Source organism: Talpa europaea, assembly GCF_964194135.1.
Source record: "Talpa europaea genome assembly, chromosome: 9".
Taxonomy (NCBI): domain Eukaryota; kingdom Metazoa; phylum Chordata; class Mammalia; order Eulipotyphla; family Talpidae; genus Talpa; species Talpa europaea.
The window spans coordinates 75,246,268-75,267,731 of NC_140076.1; the positions used below are offsets into that span (position 1 = coordinate 75,246,268).

Sequence of the window (21,464 nt, forward strand, 5' to 3'; positions counted from 1 at the left end):
GAATTTATGATTATGATAAAGTATCAGGGGTGGAGGGTAACTTTCTCTAGGACCCAATTCTATAGGCTAACTAGCCATCTTTTCTCATGGCCAGTTAGCAGTCAGTCTCCCCAGCAGTGTTCTCTTGAAATCACTTGCTTATTGCCATCCTCTGAATAATATCTCATTGTGTGAGGCAGGCACTTTGGCTCACATGCAGCCTTGAGAGAGCTTGGAAGTTTTCTTAGGGATTCTCCAAAGCCAGGTCCTCTGTCTGTCCTATTGCAGGCAACTCACTCAAACTCTTTTCTCTTCTCTTTAGCAAATGCTCCTGTGATTTCTCTCCATCCTCCGTGGACCACTGCCTTCAAAAGAGAGTTGGTGACTCTGACTTGCAATGGATTTCGCTCACCACGGGAAACAACATGGTATTTTGAGGGTCATGTATTAGGCAACACCTCAGGAAATAGCCGTAAGGTCAATGAGTCTGGAGAGTACAGATGCCAGACCCAGGACTCACCCCCAAGTAAACCTGTGCGTTTGGTCTTTTCTACAGGTGAGAAAGAAGTTAAAAAAGAAACATTGAAAAACATTGGAATCATCCTCAGATTGCAATTAACTGTAAATTACCCAGAACCTACCCTACATTTACTGAATCAAAATTTATAGAAAAAAGATCCAGGGATTTTTATTTATTCAAACTGCTCAGGGAAAAGACAATTTCAGAAGCAATTAATTTGATTAGTTTTTGTATCTATTGATAGTTTTAAGTCTATAAAATTTACTTGAAATCTTAGAATAAGAAGAAGCATAGGGGCTTTTTATATTGCTAGATTGATGAGAGAGGGATTTCCTTTTTTATCCCGAAGCTACCTGGTTTGAATTTGAAACAATTCTTTCCTAGCTATAATGATCTTTAATATAGTGAATAAGGAAGCAGAATTACAGCAAGAAGCAAATTAAATGCTTATCCTTTTTGACCTGAAAATTCTCTCTTCAGAATTTACCTACTGAAACAATCATAGATATATACCTCCAGAATGAAGAAACTTAAAAGGTCAAGAAAAGAAAACACATTAAATAAATTAATTATTGCTTTGAAGGCAAACTTTGTGACCATCAAAAACTGATTCAGTAATAATAGTGATGACAGAGAAAAGTGTGCATAGCATGGCAATTGAGAAGCAAGTTATCAGATACATAAATATCATTTTTATTGCAGAGAAAGAAATAAATACACATGAACTCTCACATGAAGAACAGGAAAAATGTCAAAACCTGTGTGGTGGGATGAAAGGAGATTTGTACTTATATGTCTGCTTCCCAGACTTTCTCAAGGCACTTGTGTTTATTTTAAAATCAGGGAAAAAAAAAGAATAATTGTTTTAAGAATCCTTTTTCCAGGTCCCCATTCCTATAAAATCTATTTGGAATAACATTGGAAAGAAGGGACAATCCATGGGAGGAAGCAAACCCCTGGCTTGTGTCTCCCACAGCTAGCCTGATCCTGCAGGCACCGCTGGCTGTGTTCGAAGGCGACTCCTTGGTTCTGAGATGCCGAGGAAAGGCGGAATTCACCCTAAGATCTGTGCAACTGTACAAGAATGATAAACATCTGGCAGACCTTGGCAGTACCTCTGACTTCCACATTGAGCAAGCAAGTCTGAAGGATAATGGTGTGTACAAATGCACTGCAATTAAGGAAGATTGTTGGTCAGTTTCTTCAAATGCAGCCAGAATCCAAGTCCAAGGTAAAGTCCCCACTACTTGCTAAAGGCATTAGTCAAAAGGAGGGTCCCTGAGGTTTTAGAGAAAGAAAAGGGGGTTCTAGAATACTATTGAACTTCAGGTCATATTCCTGCAAGGAACAGAGAGAGGGCAGGAGTGGGTTTTTGGACAGAAGGATGTTAGGAAGCAAAAGAAAGGGATGCTAACATCTCTGCTTCTGTTTGTTCTGTTTGCTGCACGAAGGATGTGTGAATTTTCTATAGTGCAGTTCCAAGCCTCACTGCTCAGGGGCTGTTGTGATCCTTCTCTCTAGAGTTGTTTCCAAAACCTAAGCTGACAGCCAGCAACTCCCGACCCACTGCGGGGAGTCCAGTGAAGCTGACCTGCAACACCCAGCTTGCTCCACAGAGGTCATATGTTCAGCTCCAGTTCCGTTTCCTCAGTGAAAGCCTAGCCCTGACGACATGGAACAGCTCCCCAGAAGTACAAATCACCTTGCTGAAAGAAGATTCGGGGTTTTACTTCTGCCAGGCACAGAGAGTGACTTCCCATTTCTTGAAAGATAGTCCAAAATTGTACATATATGTGAGGGGTAAGTTCCAAAGGGGTCTGAGAACTGGGACTGGGCAGGGTAGGGTCAGGCAGAACTGCTCATCGCTTGGGCCACTGGTCTGTGTGGAAAGGGCTTCTCATATTTTTGGAAATGGGAAATGTTCAAGAGAAGAACCCTCAATTCTGTGGGCATCTTAGAAGAGCTTAGACCAGAAAGGCCCAAGGAAAGAGAGGAGTTAATTTTTTCTTTCAATGCCATAACAAAGACCCATCTCTTTGTTTGCCATCTGAAGGTTCTTTCCTGACACCATCCCTCCCACCCACCCACGAGGCCCGTAAACAGAAATTGTGGGCTGTGGCAGAGTCTTCTGACTAGGCCGAACAGACTCTGTTCAGCCAGATCCCTAGAATGCTAGATGTCTGGAACAGAGCACTTAAGAATAAGGAAACCACAGGACAAAAGTTTGGGGAATAAATGATTCTAACTTGACATCGATAAGAATGGTAGTATACCCATTGCTTTTCCCCAAGTCTCCAAAATTGTGTAGGTTCTCAAGCATGACCACGTGTTTAAATGTGACCTGTCTCCCAGGAAACTTTCTTGAACAAATAAGAGGGTACACAGAGTCTGCGAGCACACTTTCTTGCATGAGGCAGAGTAAAGTCGTAGTGTTGCCCATAAATTCACTCCCATTCCCAGGACATAAAAAAAAAAGTTTCTCCAAAGTGCCTAGATTTTATTAATCTTCTGTTCTCCAGTCACAGGTAGCAGGCATTTTAGGTCACTGGTTTAAAGAAACACAGTCAAAGAATGAACATTATCCAACACTCAAGAACTAACCATTTCTAGCATAAGATCATAGCAGCATAACTGATGGAACAGCAAGCTTACCTTCCCTTCTGTTTAGGCATTTTCCCTCATTTTTTGAGACTACAGGATGATTCAAAAATCACTGCCTAAAATCATCATCATTATGCAAAACCACATCTGCCTGGAATATAGAACACTTTCAGCTCAGATTCTCCCACTTACAGTGACTGTGCCGGGTCCACCTCCTCTGACCATGTAACTGGCAGACCAGAGGGGTAAGAGGTACTGGCTCCAGTGCAAGCTTCCTGCATATGATTGACTCCCAACCAACCACTGAGGCTACCCTGCTGTGGAGCCCCTCAACGCTGGATCTCCCTGTCTCTGTCACCACCCTCTAGCAGACCCCCAAAGAGTGCTAATATTAGGCCCTGGATGTAATCTCCAGAGTCATGCCCTATCAGGGGACAGGTAGGACAGAGGGGAGTTTGGGGAGGTTTGCCTCTGTCCTTGTGCTTAATGCTCCACACAGGATCTTTAGAAAGTCACATAGAAACACCACCACATATGTCACTTCTATTCACTAAGGAGCTGTTGCCACTGTCCAAATCCACACCCAACTATTACAGTCGGTATTTGAAGGACAGGAGCTGGTGCTCATTTGCTCAGTAGATGGAGTCCCAGGCTCCATCAGAATCAACTGGTACAGAGGGAAAGAAAGTAAGGAAACAAGGGTGAATAATTCCTTGGAAAGAGAACTCAAGATCTCTGTGGTGAGAAGCAGTGATGCTGGAGGTTATTATTGTGTGCCAGCAAAGAGCATCTCTCCTTGCCCAGCAAGCCCATCACTGTCACCTTGAAAGGCACTTCGCTAGGCTTCATCTGAGAAACTGGTTGTCAGACTCAGTGAGAAGACTTGGTGGGTGGGTGGGTGTGGGTCACAATGTTTAGCAATCATTTAGTGTACTATCTAATCTCCCAGGAGTCAGCCACGGAGCAGCAGAAGGGGGAGTCCAGGATCGAGGTGGCCGTGGGCCCTGGAGAACACTGCTCAGTGATGAGCATGTACAGCCCCTTCCTATATACAAATGCCTTCTTTGTTTAAGTGAAATGGCTCCTAGGGGAAAGCCAGAAGCGATAGAATGTTAGGAGTCCGTCTTTTGTAAGCCTTAGCTACTTCCCCTTCTTCTCCAAGTCATCAGCATTAGTCTTCCAGGCTGCCATTAGCAAATGCCACAAGCAAGCCCACACATGGCTTAAACAATGGAAATTTGTTTTCTCACTGTTTGGGAGCCTGGAAGTCCAAGACCAAGGTGTTGGCCAGTTTGGTTTCTGAGAGAACTCTCTCCCTGGCTTGCAGAAGTACAGCTCACATGGCCTTTCTTCCATGTGCTCTTACAGGATTTCTGGTGTGTCCTGATGATCAGGGCCCCACAATTACAACATCATTTAACCATAGTTATCTCCCTAAAAGTCCTTTCTCCAAATAAAATCTCACAGGGGGAGAGGGGCTAGGGCTTCACAAAACACACTGGGGGGGGGGCATACAATTCAGTCCAGGAATTGTCTGAGCATCCCCATCCTGAAGATCTTTGAACAGGTATCTTTCAAAGTGTCTTTTTCATGGGCCTCATTCTTCAACCAGCCAGATGCTTTCGTACCCCTGAATGTGTTTGTCGAAGTGCCTCCTCCCTTCTCCCCTTTCTCTCCCTCCCTTTCTTTGTCTCTCTCTCTCTGTCTCTACCCTCCCTCCCTCTGTCTCTCTCTCTCTGTCTCTGCCCAGCATTTGTAGAACTTAATGCTTTGTTCTTTCGTCTTTTGTCCTCTGAATCTTCAGATGTTTGAGTCCCCAATCAATTTAAGAAGCTCCCAAGTCACTTCTCTTTCCCAGGGTTATGGTGGGATCTGTTGTTGCAACAGATAATTATTACCAACAACCAATGTGCAAATCCATGCAGGACACATAGCTGGGAAGCAACACGATAGGTACTCCAAACATACAATATGGTGCCAGGGAGAACCCAGACTTTGTTACCTCTTTCACCAGTATGTGAGGACATCCTGCCCTCAAAGTTGTTAAGGTAATTGGGATAATGAGGGGAGTGCAGCTTGGGAAGAAGCCTGTGCTATCCTCTCCACTCACAGTAAACTCCACACCCACTTTTTTTTAAAAAGCAATTTATTTATTTATCTTTAAGATTTATTTATTTATACAAGAACCGGGGTACAGGCCAGATGCACGTCAGGGTGAGCAGATTCACCAGAGACAGAGCGGGGAACAGAACAGGCAGACTGACAAAATACACTGCTGAGGGGAGCAGTGGGCGAGATAGGAGAGGTCTGCTGCGCCATGTGGGATTCTTGCCGGCTGGCCGGGATCGAACCCTCACTGCAGAGGCTGCGGACAGCTTCACAGTGCGGCGCTCAACCGCCTGCACCACCAGGGAGGCCCTCCATACCCACTTTTATGGAGGCTGTGTGCTTTGGCATTGGACCAGGAGACAGGCCGGTCCTGGCTGGCTTCCTCCTGACTCAGTCAGTCTCTCACCCATAAGTAGAGAGGATCAGACGAGGAGCAGGGAGAGTTCAGGGACAGAAAGGGCCCTAAAAGAGTAAGTAAACCTGGAAGGGAAAGAAATTAAGGGCAGAACTCTGAGGTTGACCCCTGTGGAGGAAGACATGGAGGACAGGGACTGACAAGAAGGCTCGGCAGGAGTTGGATGGGTCGGCACAGCCTTTCCAAAATCATAGGGAAGGAAGAAATAGGTCAGGATGTGGGTCTGGTGGTAGCAACATAAGGGAGTCCTCCCCTCAGAGTCATTTCCTCTGGAAAATGGGAGTGAGGCCCCCTAGCAAGAGGGGAGAAGAGGCCAGAGATCTGATGGGAAAGGAAAGAATTGGAAAAGGTCCATGTGGAGGACAGGAGAAAGCTTATGAGAAAAGCCTGGGAGGCTTCTGAGTCTAAAGGCAGGACAGTGGAGATTGGGCTGAAGCCACAGTGACAGGAGCAGCACTTGACTAATTCTTTCTCTCCCCCAGTCCCTGTGTCCCATCCTGTCCTGACCATCAGCACTCCTAGGACACCGGCTCTGGAGGGAGACATGGTGACTCTTCACTGTGAAGCCCAGAGAGGTTCTCCTCCAATTCAGTATCATTTTTTTCACAATGGAGTATTTCTCCAGAGGTCGCAGGCTCCTTCATGGGGAACAGCGCACTTGAGGTTCCCTCTGACAGCCAAACACTCTGGGAGCTACTACTGCACAGCCAACAACGGCGGGACCACCCAGAGCAGCAGGGCCATGAGCCTCTCTGTCACAGGTGAGCCTTCAGGCCTCCCTCACTCCTGCTGGGCCCTTCCAGAAATGTGTTCCCATCTTCAAGTTTCTCGTTTCTTCCTTGGGCCAACCCATGGTCCTTCACAGCCCTCTGCCAGCTCCTCCCTTTGCGCACCCAGGCGCCACCATGACCCAGCTGAGAGGATTTCTAGTCCCAACCTCAGAGGGGTCAAATGCTTGTCTCTTTCTTTCCACTTGCCCTGTGAATCCCCAGCTGCCTGCTTTGCATTCGTTAAATTGTTCTCAGTGGCTACAAAGTCTGTTCCCAAGGGCAAAGAACTGTCTCTTACTATCACACAATACTCTAGTATCAGGTATATAAATTTTAATATATCTATTAGTGCCATTTAACATCAGATATTGATCAGCCATATACAAAACCTTGTAAGATACAAAGACAGATAGCAGTTCCGCAGTTACTCCAAACTTATCCCTCTGACTTAAGCACTTTCAGAGTCAACAAGGCAACAGAGTGAGGGTGACACAGGTGAGAAAGGGGAGGGGAACAAAGCTGAGGCAGCCACCTGTGAGCAAGATGAGTCCCTCTGCTTGCTCAGCTTTAATGCCCCACAGGTCATGGAAGCGGTTTTCAAATAGGTGTGAAGTTTATACAATGTCTGTTGATTCTTGACTCAGTTTGAAGTCACTCATGTGTGGCCAAATCCTGGCACAATTTTAGGGGACCCTGTAATTTGTGCAATTTGGGACCCTGCTGGTAGCAGAGAGCCCAGTCCTGGCCCAGAACTGGAGGCGGCCTCAATTCCAATTCTGTAAAACAGCAGAACTGGGCAGGAGACAAGCCAGAATCCAGCCCTTCACACGATAGATGTGCCAAGGATTGTAAAGGAAATGACCAGGAAGGCCCAGATGGACAGGACAGAGAAGCTGTGCTCCAGAAACCTGAGGGGCAGTGGCCTCATTCTCACATGTCTTGAAGATGTACCAGGCTTTGTACAGTGGCTCATTTGTCCACCTGGTCAATAACGGTCGCGGACATGCTGTGCACCACGCTGTTCAGTGTCTGAGGAGACCTCACAGTAGAGCCCAGGACACTTGCACACAGTTCTCAAGGCCTGATTGCAGATGTAGATGAGGAACAGGGCAAACGGAAGCCCAAGGAACCCCAGCACCAGGCGGCTATGGCAGCAGGTAGGAAAGCACCCCAAGCTGAGTGGGGAGTTGAGGGGACATTTCTGAGGAGAGTTCATGTGGCGATGAGATGTGAGATGCATGAGGGCTTGGAGGAGGTAGGAGCTGTGGTGAAGGAGGGAGGGAGGGGCTGCCCAAGGACCTGGAGTGGGGTGGTTTGTACTGACTACAGCATAGAGTGAAACATTTGCTGGGGGGAGAGAAGGGAGGATAGGATGGGGGAGGAAAGCAGGTCATGTTAGATGGCTTTAGAGGTCATGATAGGGTGTGGGCTTTATTAAAAGGATAACCTGGGATCCACAGGGGTTTGGATAGAACAATGAGCCTGGGTCCGAATTAGGTTTTAACATGCCAATTAATAACTAACTTACTTCAGCATTAACCAAGAACAGAGGAGAGCATTAGCAGGCATTGCCATGGAGACTCCCTAGTTCAGATCCTCTTTGGGAAGTGCAAGAACTCCCTTCTTCTGGGAAGTACAACTTTCCCTCTTTGGGGTAGCACAGGAACTCCCCGCTTCTCGGGAGTCTCCCCCAATGCCCGGACCTTGTCAAGAGACAGCATGGGAGGTGCAGCCTGCCGCATTTATCCAATCACCTACTTGGGGCATTTAGCTTGTTGCTGTGTTTTGGCTATTGTGAATAGTGTTTTCCAAAATACAGTGTTGGGTAGATGACATTGTAATATGATGACAGAGAAGCTTCCTTGCTTTGCTTTGAAAAGGAACATGGCACAATTGACCAAGGGGCACTACATTGAGAAAAACCCCATGGCTCAGGGCCAGGTTGAAGCACCCTGCAACTCAGAGACCAACACAGACTGTACTAGAAGGGACATGGAGCAGATGTAGGTGCATTGGATGGGGAAAGGAAGGTTGGAGAGTGGTGGAGAGAAAGGTCTGGAGGCTGAGGTCCAGGGTGGGGGACACAGAGGGCAAGGCTACTGGCTCAGTCCAGAGCCTGGGAGAGGGGGGAGCCCAAATGGTGTGGAGGCTCACACTCTGGACCCATGTGAAGGCCATGGGAAGTAGCTGGGGTGCTCCAGAGAGCCTGGGCCCCCAGAAGGAGGACAACAGGTGATCTAGACTACACCACCCCTTCCTTACCCTGTGGGACTGGTCCTGATCTCGTGAAGTGAACTGGCAATGGCAGACTGCTGAACCTCAGATCTGGGACCCCTCAGGGGAGGGATACAGCAATGCCACACACACAGAGCCACCCCACCCCTCACATTCACATTCACCATAGCTGCTAGACCCCTCCAAAACCCTCCCCCACCCTGCTCACACAGCAAAACCACAGTACCTACAGAACACATCAGGACCAAAAAAACCCAAAAAACAAAAAAACAAAATAAAACAAAAATAAAGTCACATAGCCACCAGCTGGAACAGTGAAAGTATTTCAATTCTCTGAATTGGTAGTACAAATATTTTTTTAATAGGGAAACTAAATGTGCAGACAAAAATATATAACACATGGCAACTCGAGAAAGGGAATAGCTCTGCAGAACCCAACCACAGGAACATAGAAGATCTTCCTATCAGAGAGATCAAAATTTCTATGATAAATTCAAAGAGGTATAAGATATTCAGTATGACAAACCAAAGTGATACAAGAAAATTCAGGAAAGCTCATCAAAAAATAGACAGTGAAACTCAGAAAAATAAATATGTATTCAGAAATAAAATAAATGACCAGGATATTGAAATTAAAGCTTTGAATAAGAAAATAGAACAGGTAATGTAGCACGGAAATTCTCTTCAATAAATGGTGTTGGGAAAACTGAACAATCACATACAGAAGAATGAAAGTAGACCACTACCTCACCACATGCAAAGTTCATTCAAAATGGATGAAAGACTTGGATGTAAGACCTGAGGCCATAAAATACTATGCTATGCTCCTTGACATCCGCCTTTGAAACATGTTTAGAGACATACTCTAACAACAAAAGAACCAAAAGCAAAGATAAACATAAAGGACCACATCAAATTTAAAATTTTCTGCTCAGTGCATCAAAATGATAAAACATTCTACTGTGAGGGAAGATATTTACACATCATGCATCTGACAAGGGATTAATGTCTAAAACATACAAAGCATTCACAAGATTCATCAAGAAATAAACAAGCAATCAATTAAAAAGTGGGCAGAGGATCTGAATAGACACATCTCCAAAGAAGACATACAGTTGATCTGCAAGCACATGAAAAGATGTTCATTGTCTCTTATTATTTGAGAAATGCAACTCAAAACAATGAAATATCTCCTCACATCTATGAGAGTGGCTATATGCAAAAGATGTAAAGCAAGTGTTGAAGATGTGAATGGAAGAGAACCCTTGGTTGATGGGAATGTAAAACGGTGGAGGGAGAGAGAGAAGGAGGGGGGTGAGGATAGAGAGAGAACATATATACATATTGTATGTGGGGTGTGTTTGTGTGTGTGTGCGTGTGTGTATTTAGAGAGAGAAAGAGAAAGGGAGAACAAGGTGGGAGTCCATCAGATGTCCTCGTGTGGTGAGGTACTGAGAATTGTGTGTGGATTATAGATGACTTCTGGTTGTGCTTTAAAAAGGAAGTTTGTGGGGCTCCCTGGTGGCACAAGGGGTTAGGTCACAACACTATGAAGCTATCACCAGACTCTGAAGCATAAGTTCAGTCCCCAGCCAGGGAGCTACCCATATGGCTCAGCAGACCTCTCCTGTCGCTGCTCCCCTCAGCAGTATATTTCAGTAAATCTGCCTGTTCTGCTCCCCACTTTGTCTCTGGTAAATCCTCTCAACCCCCTCCCCCCACACCTCTGGCCTGTACCCCAGTCCTTGTATGCATAAATAAATAAATCTTTTTTAAAAAAGGAAGTTTGTTACTAGCTGCTTATTCTGCCATGGCAGTGAGATCCATGAAGTAATATAGGAGAATATTACTCCAGGTGCAGATAAAGAATGGATAGCAGAGGAATAGTCTGGGAAGAAGCCAGGAATAGAGGAAAGAGTCCAAGAGGAGTGTCCAGTGTGACAGATCCACCCGGTCAGCCCCTACTCAGAGGGAAGGACTTGGAGGTTGGGGCAAGGGCCTCTGTGAATGTGCGCACCACAGAAACTGAGGGAAGAGTGTTTTAAGAAAAACGTGGTAGACCAACTCCATCAAGCAGAGCTGATAGATGATGAAAGACAACCCCAAATTTAGCCACAAAGCACTGAATATTAAGCAGAAATAAACAAACAAGAGCCAGAATCCCTGGGTGTGGCTGCTCCTTCACCACTTACTGTGATCTTTATAACTGCTGTTTCACTGTGAATATAATTTACAAGCTCTATATGACAAATCCATCAGACAAGTAGTTAAAAGCAAGCACTATATTGTCATAAGAAGTATCTATTAGTCTCATCATTGTAATCATAAACATTAAAAATATCAACTTTAGTAGATTTGTGAGGATAAAAAACAGGTTGTAGTGAGCAAAACCAGGAGGTAATGATGCAGAGACAATAAATGCAAGGCCACTTCTTCCAGAAGTTTCTTCACAAAACTAAAGAGGATGAGGAGACTGGGAAGAACACTGAATGCACATACGGTTGTTTTGTTTTGTTGTTTTTCTAGTGTGGCGAGGACTGAACACATCTAAATTTCAGTTTCAGGGTCAAGAAGCGAGGAGGGTCCTTCCTGATGGATGAGGGACAGCTCTTTCAGGGGAACAGAACAGAGGGAAATAGCAAGAGACGGGGCAGTGAGAGTGTGGGTGTGGTGGCAGCAAGATAAGGGACTTGTCTCAGAGTCATTCCCTTGGAAAAATGGGAGTGAGCCACCTAGCAAGGGGCCAGATATCTGAAGGGAAAGGAAAGAACTGGAAAAGATCCATGTGGAGGACGGGAGAGAGCTCGTGAGGAAAGCCCGGGAGGCTGCTGGGCCCCTGGCAGGGCAGTGGAGACAGGGCGCTTCACTGACCACCTGCTGAAATCACAGTAAGTGACAGGAGCAGCACTTGATTAATTCTTTCTCTCTCCCAGTCCCTGTGTCCCCTCCTGTCCTGACCCTCAGCACTCCTAGGACCCCAGCTCTGGAGGGAGACCTGGTGACTCTTCACTGTGAGGCCCAGAGAGGTTCTCCTCCCATCTTCTACCAGTTTAATCATGAAGATGTCATCTTGAAGAGCAGCTCAACCTTGTTTGGAGGAGGAGTATCCTTCAACTTCTTCCTGAGCACAGAACATTCAGGAAACTACCACTGCACAGGAGACAATGGCTTTGGCCCCCAGCACAGTGAGGTCGTGAGCCTTTCCATCTTTGGTAAGTCCTAGACTCCTACCAGGTCTGATCAGAATTTATCTACTGCTGGTCTGTGGTCTCAGGCTCATGTGCCTCCTGGAGCACACCCAACACTATACCCTTATCTTGGAGAATATAGACCTAAAGGATCTGTTGATAACTCTTGTCTTTGGTTATGGAAATCAAGAATGACCATGTGAAGACATTTCCATGATGTAAATTATTGAATAAAGAGATTATATAAGAAATGTAAATGTTCTGAGACCCAGACTTCAAAGCCAGAACCTAATATATCAGGAAAGTCCCCAGCCCTAAAGCCCTTAGTCCTTCTATCCGATTCTTTGCTTTATTTTCTGAGTTAGCAATATCTAAAACCTCTTTATTTCCTGTTTCCTGTCTGTCTCCCTTAATACCAGAACATAAGCATCATGAAAATGGCACTTCATCAGTTTTGGTCTCCACTATGTCCCTGTATCTATTAGGTGCTTGGCATAGAGTAGGTCTTCAGTCAGCGTGTGTTATTCAAGGAACAAAAGGATTCTGATGGGAGATGAGGAAGTTCCCAGCAAGGAGAACCCTGATATTTGCATCTGTTTATATCAACTGAACAGAAATAAATAAGCCCTAAATTAGCAAGCAAGTGGTCTGTCAGTTGAAATGTTGCACTGTGAGCCTTGCAGACTTTCTGGCAGGATAATTTACATTTTTTTGAAGGAATGTGTCCCCATACCCCAAACAGGAAACAGATTTCATGGGAAATCTGTGTTCTGATGAGCTAAACCATTTGAACTCTACTAATAGCCTTGGGTCACTGAAACAAACAGAAAGAGAAAGAGAGATTGAGATTCAAACAAATGCTAGACTCTGTGTATAACTTTACTCACTGGAGGATGTTATAAGCAATGTATGTTTGATATGGGAATTGCATTTATGCACTTAAAATAATAAAAGTTTAAGAAAGGACACAATACAGAATTCTTTTAAGAAGAGAAATTGCTATAGAAAACAGTAAGAAAAATTCTTCAAGATATTTTCAATACAATCAAAGGAAATTAATTATGGATTTCAAAATTAACATTTTTATAAATAATTTCTGAATACTTGGCAGACAGTACCTCATCATTAATGGATTTTAGCTCACTAATGGTTCAAGAAAAGTCAACTAGTAGATTGTAGGGTCACATAGAATAAAAATGAGTGTATTTTTCAGATGGGATAGTTGTAGAGTTTAAGGTGAGGAGAGAATAAATAATAAAAATGAACCTCTGCAATTTATAAGAGTATGATTTATCAGAAAGTGGGGAAACAGACTTCTATATGCGGTTAGTGCAAGTGTAAACTGATGTAAATTTTTTTAAGAACAGTGTAACAATATGTATCATTAACTGAACTGCCTGTATCCCTCATCCCAGAATTCCATATCCAGGAATTTATTCAAAGAAATGGGTGCACAAATGTACAATGATATATAGGCAGGATTGTTTAATGTAGTATTATCTGAACTTAAAAAAATAATAACAACCTAAACACCCTTTAATTGGAACTGCTTTGATGTATAATGATAAGTTCATATAATGGAATGTTTTGTGATTATTTTTATCAAACTGTAGATTTGAAAAATGTGCAAATGGTGTGCAAATTGTACCTAAAAAATCAAATTGATTTTTAAAAATAAATGAGATGGAACTAAAGTAATTACATAGAAAGATGCCCAGGATCTGTTGCTGAGGGGGAAATCAGGTTGGATGCTGGGCTACACATGTGACCCTATGCACGTGTGCTCTTTAAATGGGGCTCTATGTGTGAATGTAATTATACATGCAAGAGGTCTAGAAAGTGTCAACAATACTCAACAGAGGTAATCTCTGAAAAATTAAAGGATATGGAAAACTTTTCATTTTCACTTTATGGACCTCCACAGAATTGAATTTTAAAATAAAGTTTGCTTTAAAACTGTTTAAAAAAAGATACTGGTAACAACTCACTCATTCTGCCCCCAGTTCCAGTGTCCCACCCTGTCCTCACTGTTAGGACTCCCGGCGCCCAGGCTGTGGTGGGGGATGTGGTGGAGCTTCTCTGCGAGGCCCAGAGAGGCTCTCCCCCCATCCTGTACCAGTTTTATCAAGAAGACAAGACCCTGGGGAACATCTCAGCCCCCTCTGGCAGAGGAGTTTCCTTCAACCTCTCTCTCACTACAGAACATTCTGGAAACTATGCCTGTGTGGCCAGCAATGGCCAAGGGGCTCAGCGCAGTGAGACTGTGTTGCTCAGTGTCACAGGTAAGCTGACCTTCCAACTACCACATAACCAGTGACCAGTAGTCACCATTGGAGCTCTAGACTCCACGGGGCCATTTTCTGAGTGACATCATGGCAGACCCGTTGCCTGCGCAGCCTCCATCTTGGAGTTCTGGATATTACATTTTGAGAAACGTGAACTTTCCTTTGCTTGTGTCTTTCCTGGTAGCTACATTGCAAGCTATTGTGACCAAAACTTCCCTAATGTAGAAGTAAGGACTTTCAAAACATAAACTCCATCTTAGTCAACTATGATCAAGCTGGGAAGGGAATGTGTAGAGGGTGTTTCACCTCAGAAGAGATTTAGCTGTGTTCCCCTGTCTGTCATCCAGTTTCTCCTGCCCCTGACCCCAGCTGCTCAGGTTCCCACCCACAGCCCTTCTTAGAGACTCCCAGCCTCTTTCTTCTGCCCCCTGCAAGTCCTTGTTCCATCCTGCAGTCCTCTCTCCCTCTTGGCCCGCTTTCGATGCAGGCTTGTCACCTCATTCACCCTTCCTCTCCACTTCACATGTTGCTATCACTCCATGGCTCTCTTGTTCATTCCCCTCCACACCTGCCATGTGCTCCCACACATGCCCCACTCCAGTTATCTGCCCACAGCCTCCTGTCCTTCTACTTGCTTCTTCAACTCCTCCAATCGCTATTGTTCTCAGACATCCACAGACCTCCCAGTTCATTAACATCCTTACTCTCTCCAGACAAGGACACCCTTGACTCCCACACCAAAGCCAGTGTGCTTCTATATCATCTTGTGGCCTGCCCTTCTTGCTCAGGCATGGAGGAGAGACCTCTGCTCCCTAAGAAAGGTGAACATCATGGGTTCTCTGGACTCCATACTTTCGAATTCAAAATACAACCAAGTATCCATTTTCCATGTTTCCCAACATCTCCCACCCTGTAGGATCCTTTCTACTGACACTTCACATGCTCTGTCTCTCTCCTATCTAAGAAAAGCCCCAGTCATGGCTCTATTATCACTAAACCACCAAGAGAGGGCCAGGGCACAGGTGTCTAATTTCCTCATTACCCACTCGGTTTTATTCCATGCTTCCTTCTGAACTTTTCACCAAAGTGATCCTGACAAAGATCAGCAGTGACATCAGGACTTCAGCTCCAAGACCATTCTTCAGTCTTTGCCTTACTCGGGCTCACAGAAATGGTCCATTTGCTTACCAGTTCTTCCTTCTTGAACCTCTTTTCCTCAGCTCCAGGGAGTCCTCCTCTCCTGGCTCTCCTCTCTCTACCATTCCTTCCCTGTCACCTTTAGTGGTTCCTCCTTTTGTGGACAAACTTTAAACAGTGTTCTGTTCCAAAACTTTGTCCTGCATGCACCCTTTTTTCTTCTCTATAGTCTTGCTCCTAGTTATCCTGGGGATATCATCTGTAAATGATTCCTGGATACGCCGTTTCTCCACTCAAATGTCTCAAAATTTCTTGTACCTGAGCCTTTCTAAAACTGAACTCATGATATTCTCCTAGACTTATTTCTCCTCTATCTGTCTTTACCGCTGTGAGAGACACCTGTATATATATATCCAGATATACATGGCAAAATCTCAGGGTCTTCCTTGACATTTTTCTCCCTTGCTCTTCATAGCTAGTTAATCAAAGTAAAGTTGATTTTATTCCTAAACATTTCTTGACTCCTTTCTATCTCTACCACCACACTTGAGTCAAACCCACTGTCATTTCAATGACTGCAATGTCACCTAACTACTCTCTACTCCACTTCATGCCACTGCAATCCAGTTTGCACCTTGAAATCAAAATGGTGTTTTAAAGACAAATGTGATCCTCTCCTACCCTGTATAGCACACAAGTAGGCTTCCTGTTGCTCTGTGGAGAAGAATCAGCACCTATGAGTCCATGTAGCCCCATGTAGACCTCTACCCTCCTTTTTCTTAGAGCCCCAGACTTGACTCTTAGTGCTGCTGCTACCTTGATTCAATAAATCAAAAATTCCAACCTTCATCCTAATTCAGAGCCTTTGAACATGTTGCCATTCTGGTACATTCTTCACTTCCTCCTTCACTGGTGCATTCCAACTGTCATGTGATGAGGAAACACCCCGGCATAATCAGTGCTAGTACTAGATTGGGTTCTAGCATTACATATAGCATAGCAATCTCTTTTCCTCTATCACCTGTCAATATTTTAATTCTGTATTTGTATTTTACTTGATTGCAGCTTATCATCTCTAGATTGTAGTTTTTATGAGATCAGGGGCTGTGTCTTTCTTACTGTTGAATCCCCAGCATATAATGCAGTTCCCAGGACTTACTCATTTCTCAATCTTTGATGAATGAATGAATATGAGAATGAGCAGATATCTTGATTACTCCTCATTCATGTTGGGTCACATCTCTGAAGTGTCCCTGGAGAGGGAAGCACCAGGTGTCTTCAGCTCCCCATTACCAATTGCATTGATATGTCTTTTCTCCAATTGCCTTGTGACATCTCAAATAAATAACTGGGTTTCAATTCAATATTTGTTGTCAGATTCCCCAATCATGTTTGGGATTGCATACCCACTTCCTCTGAACTATAAGTAGCACTACACAAATGTTTTTTTTTTCAGCTCTGAAGGAATTAGAACTGAATTCTGAGTGATGTCACATCGTCCTTAAAAACTGAGAAAAATATTTTCCTGTTTGAGAACTTCTTATTAAGGAGGGACATATTTAAATAACAGGAGCTGATGGCAACTATTTTTCTTCTCCAGTTCCAGTATCCCAACCTGTCCTCACCCTCAGGGTTCCTAGAACCCAGGTTGTGGTTGGGGACATGGTGGAGCTTCACTGTGAGGTCCAGGAGGGCTCTCCCCCCATCCTGTACTGGTTTTATCATGGAGAAGTTGCTCTGGGCAGCAGCTCGGCCCCCTCTGGAGGAGGAACATCCTTCACCTTCTCTCTGACCACAGAACACTCGGGAAACTACTCCTGCCAGGCCAGTAATGGCTTCAGGGCCCAGCAGAGTGAAGCAGTGACACTCAGCATCACAGGTGAGTTGGCCCTACCCCAGCAGCACAGTCAAGAGCTCCTGCTCTCCTACTCACCTGCTACAGCACCTCCACTTAGAAGCCGGGATCCTTCCTGTGGTTACAATCTCAGGAATTTGGACATTCCCAGCTGCACAGTTCAATCAGTCTTGAATGTGAGAATAACACACCAAAAAAATGTCAAGAAAACTTCTGAGAACATGCACTTTGTTCCAATGTGCAATTATGATGCACAGAGAAACTAAAGAATGCTGAGTATGGATTTCTCTGCTCCATGCCTTGTCTCGGTTCTTCTCTCACCAATGAGTCTCTACTCTTAAGCTTCTTTCATTACCAGGGACAGATATATACCTCATATTTCCATATTGAAAATTCTATATAATGGCAGCTGTGTGCAGAACCATTCAGGAGATACATCCAGTCCAAGTTAGTTAACAAAGTGATTCTTAAAGCAATGGGACATAGCCCAGAGGGGAGAGTGGGGGAAGTAGAATGGAAATTACCACCCATCAGTAGTCAAGTTCTTTCTCATAGCTGCCCCCTGCCCTCTTGCCATTAAGTATATATCCAAAGGAAAACTACTTCTTGTGAGTGCTGAATCTGTTTTGTAATAACCGCCTACAAGTCAAACCTCCAAAACCTGTTTAGCAGTACCTAGGATGCAGCAAAAATCTGCTGCCTGTTGAGATGGATGTACTACTCTAAGCTCTGAAGATAACTAGTTGCATGGCTTCCTAAACTGACCTCAATTTCCTTACCAATAAAGTAAGACTGGATGGAAATCATGGTCATCCCCAGCCCTAGAATTCTGTGATTTTGGTGCACAGGGAACACGGAGTATTCAGACTCAACATTTCCTGGAAGAAGACATAAAAATGGAGAAACTGGGTGTCCCTACTCCTAAGATACATCCTAAAGAAACAGGACACCATGAAGGAATGGGCAAACACCCTCTGAGATATGTAAAACAAATACAGATTGATATTCCTAATCTCTCTTGTCTGTGTCCCTGGGTGTCACAAGGAATAGAAACAAAATTCCATGAGCAGTTTCCCGTAGGGATGCTGGCCCAGGATCCAGCATCTCATAAAGATGTCAGTGCAGTTATAGCTTTGGTAATAGATCTGATTTTTTCAGATTTTATTTTTCCCCCACTCAACCAGATCATCCTTCTTTCCCCATTGGCAGGCAGCACCCACCTCAGCCAATTTTCCTCTGAAATTCACAGGGACTCTTCCCATATGGTTTACATGCTTACCAGTTAGATGAGCCACACAGGCACTGCCACTGGCTGAGTGATCCTCCAGCCCTCTTTACAGCACAGTGAACCAGCACCCCAGCTCTCCTGTCCTCCCTACTCACAATTTTTGACTTTTCTCGATTCCTTTGTTTCTATGATTCCCTTGTGCGAATGCATGTTATTTCTGCTCTGGCTGTCATACCTACAGGACTAGATAAACCATGTCTGAGTTCTAGAACTGAGATATGGGTCATGGATAACAGGAACTATAAAAAAAAGAATATTTATCATCACCATCATCATCACTATTTCATCACCACCACCACCACCATCATCACTTGCTGAATCCTTGGCCAGGCCCCGTGTTTAGTGTTTGACACATACTATCTCATTTATTTAAGAGAAACCAGAGCGGATAAAAATGAGACTATTTTATTCCCCACTTTCAGGAAAGGAAAAAGATTAGAGACGTGAAGTAACTATTGATAGTTACACACACAGCTGCAATGGTAAGGGAAACCAGGTCAAAACATGGGTCTCTCTTATTGTTAATATAAATCTACAATATGGCATTTCTTCATCTTTTGTAGCCATCACAGGGTACAAAAGACATAATATTGAAAGGTAAATGTCTCTTTCTAACTACACGCACACACTTTCCTATGTCCATAGAGTAATGGTTCATGTGTATTCTTCTAGAAACAATCAAATATATTATAAATATAAAGGCATAGAAATTTTTTACAAAAGTAGAATCATCTCACATATACAGTTATGCAAATTGCATTTTTCATTACAAATCTGTCTTGGCTTTAGTTTACATATATATCTTAGATAAGTTTTATCTTCATTAGCCAGTCAACTAGGTTGTCTCTAATTTTTAGCTTTTATCAAAAAGCTACAACAGAAATCCTTGCACATCCTATATCAATATATATTTGTACATCCTATATCAATATCCCTAAACAAAATAGTCTCAGAAGTAGATTTTCTGGGTGACAGTTGATGAGCATTTTAAATTTGGCAAACTCTCAATTTTCACTCCCACCTACAGCATATCAAGGTGCCCCTAAATTTATTTATAACCTCATAGGTGTAATCTGTCTTCAGCTTAGCCAACCCGATAGGTGCTCTTACTTGAATATATTTAATTAGCAATGGAGAAGATAATCATTTGATATATTTATTGATAATTTGGAGTTTTCAGTTACTCATACCCTTTCCTCACTTTAATATTGGATATTTTTCTTCACTGATAGGTATTTATATAAAGTCATTAGTTTTGTTTGTCATGTTTCAATCTATTTTCCAATATTGAAATCTGGCTTTTGCATTTGTTTATAACATTTTTTGTTCCTTTATGGACAATGTTAGAAGTAGGAACTTGAATTGACTTTTTCCTCCCGCAGTTCCAGTGTCCCGCCCTGTGCTCACCCTCAGGGCTCCCACCCACGCTGCAGTGGGGGACGTGGTGGAGCTTCACTGTGAGGCCCAGAGGGGGTCTCCCCCCATCCTGTACCGGTTTTATCATGAGAATGTCACCCTGGGAAACAGCTCAGCCCCCTCTGGAGGAGGACTGTCCTTCAACCTCTCCCTGACCACAGAACATTCTGGAAACTACTTCTGTGAGGCTGACAATGGTCTGGGGGCCCAGCGCAGTGATATGGTGGCACTTTTAATGACAGGTAAGTTTCCTAGGCCCATACCCCAACATAGAGAAAGCAATCCTCCAAGCAAACTGATAATTTTTATGTTACAGTGCCTCTCAGTGATGGAGCTGGGAGCCCTCAAATTATTTTTGGAAATGATAGTAATTGGACTAGAAAGGGAGTCAATGAGGAGCTCATCAGTTGATGCATCTTCTCTTACTGCCTAGTGTCCACCTGACCCTCAACCCCACCCTGGGCCTGGATGGGCTTCCACACAAAGGGAGGAGCTATTTTCAGGACTCACACAGCCCTGTGTCCCACTAAACTGCTAGCCTCAGAAGTCCTGGCCCAGGGCTCATCCCCTTTCCTGGGCCCGGGGCCAGCACAGTTTCACACTACAAGCCTCCTACTCTGGCTCAAGCACAGGGTCTCCCCTAGGACTGACAGGAAGCAGAAGCGGTGCCGTTGTCACAGGTGTCACCGGGGGGCTGCTCAGCATGATGGGCCTTGCTGTTGTCGCACTGCTCTTGTATCACTGGATCCCAAGGAAGGCAGGTGGGTAGCAACCTGGCTGGCCTCACTGGAGTCCATGCCCTCCCCAGCTCCATTCCTTAGGCTCAGGCTCACCCTCAGTCTCTCAGCAACTTCTGCTCCCACAGTCTCTCACCTTTCCCTCAGGCTGTCCACAGTTTGCCTTTACAAAGCATCAAGTTTCCATAACCACCCTATCAGGTGAAGATACCTTGATGAGATGTAATTCATCAGCATTACAAACTGCAGAGTACCTCCCTCTCTACCCTTACAAGATTCCCCAAGGAATAGAAGAGGAGGTTAAAACACAGGATGAAAATGGAAGCCAAAAAAGACTTGAAAAATTACTGATTTTTTTCTCAAGTAGAGTATTTTCATAGTTGATACAATATTTTCCCACATGCAACTATCTTTACAAACGCCAGGTAAAAGGACTGTGGGGTGTCAAATTCTCCTTAATATTATAACCATACACTTAGAAGGTCAGTAATTTTCCAGGTCAGTAATTTTTTCAGGTCAGTAATTTTTACCCAACTTGCCATATCCATAGAGAGTAGTAAAGAAGCTGAAAGGTTTAGGGACAGTGACTGCTGTACAGGTCTAGGTGAGCTTCCTGTAAGTCCCCAGTGAGGGCTCCTCCTCCTGGATCCAATGCTCCAATGCTTCTTTTGCAGGAAGAAGGCCTGCCTCTGACCCTGCCAGGTAAGATTTAAGCTGCATTCCTATGTTGCTCAATAAGTGCCCACAAGATATAAAAATGGAATTGAATCTGCTTACTGCCGAGAGTATGCTTGCTGCTGTGTTTCACTGAGATGACCTATGTCCATTTACTGTTGCCATCTCCCTTGGCATATCTCAAAGCAAGTTTCAGAAACTTCTTGTCCACACCTGTCAACTATAGTAGCTAAGTTGAGCTGAATAACTTCTCA

At 44.2% G+C, this 21,464-nt stretch overlaps 1 protein-coding gene across 1 annotated transcript in view; it reads left to right on the top strand.

Annotated features, from left to right (window-relative positions):
- Nucleotides 1-20,242, top strand: part of LOC311176751 (Fc receptor-like protein 5) — a gene marked incomplete at both ends in the record, with an annotated part of 241,867 nt that extends 221,625 nt beyond the window's left edge. The window contains 2 exon segments of the mRNA XM_084242396.1: nt 19,765-20,040; nt 20,232-20,242. Coding sequence (XP_084098522.1) covers nt 19,765-20,040; nt 20,232-20,242 — 287 coding nt within the window.
- Nucleotides 20,243-21,464: the final 1,222 nt, after the last annotated feature.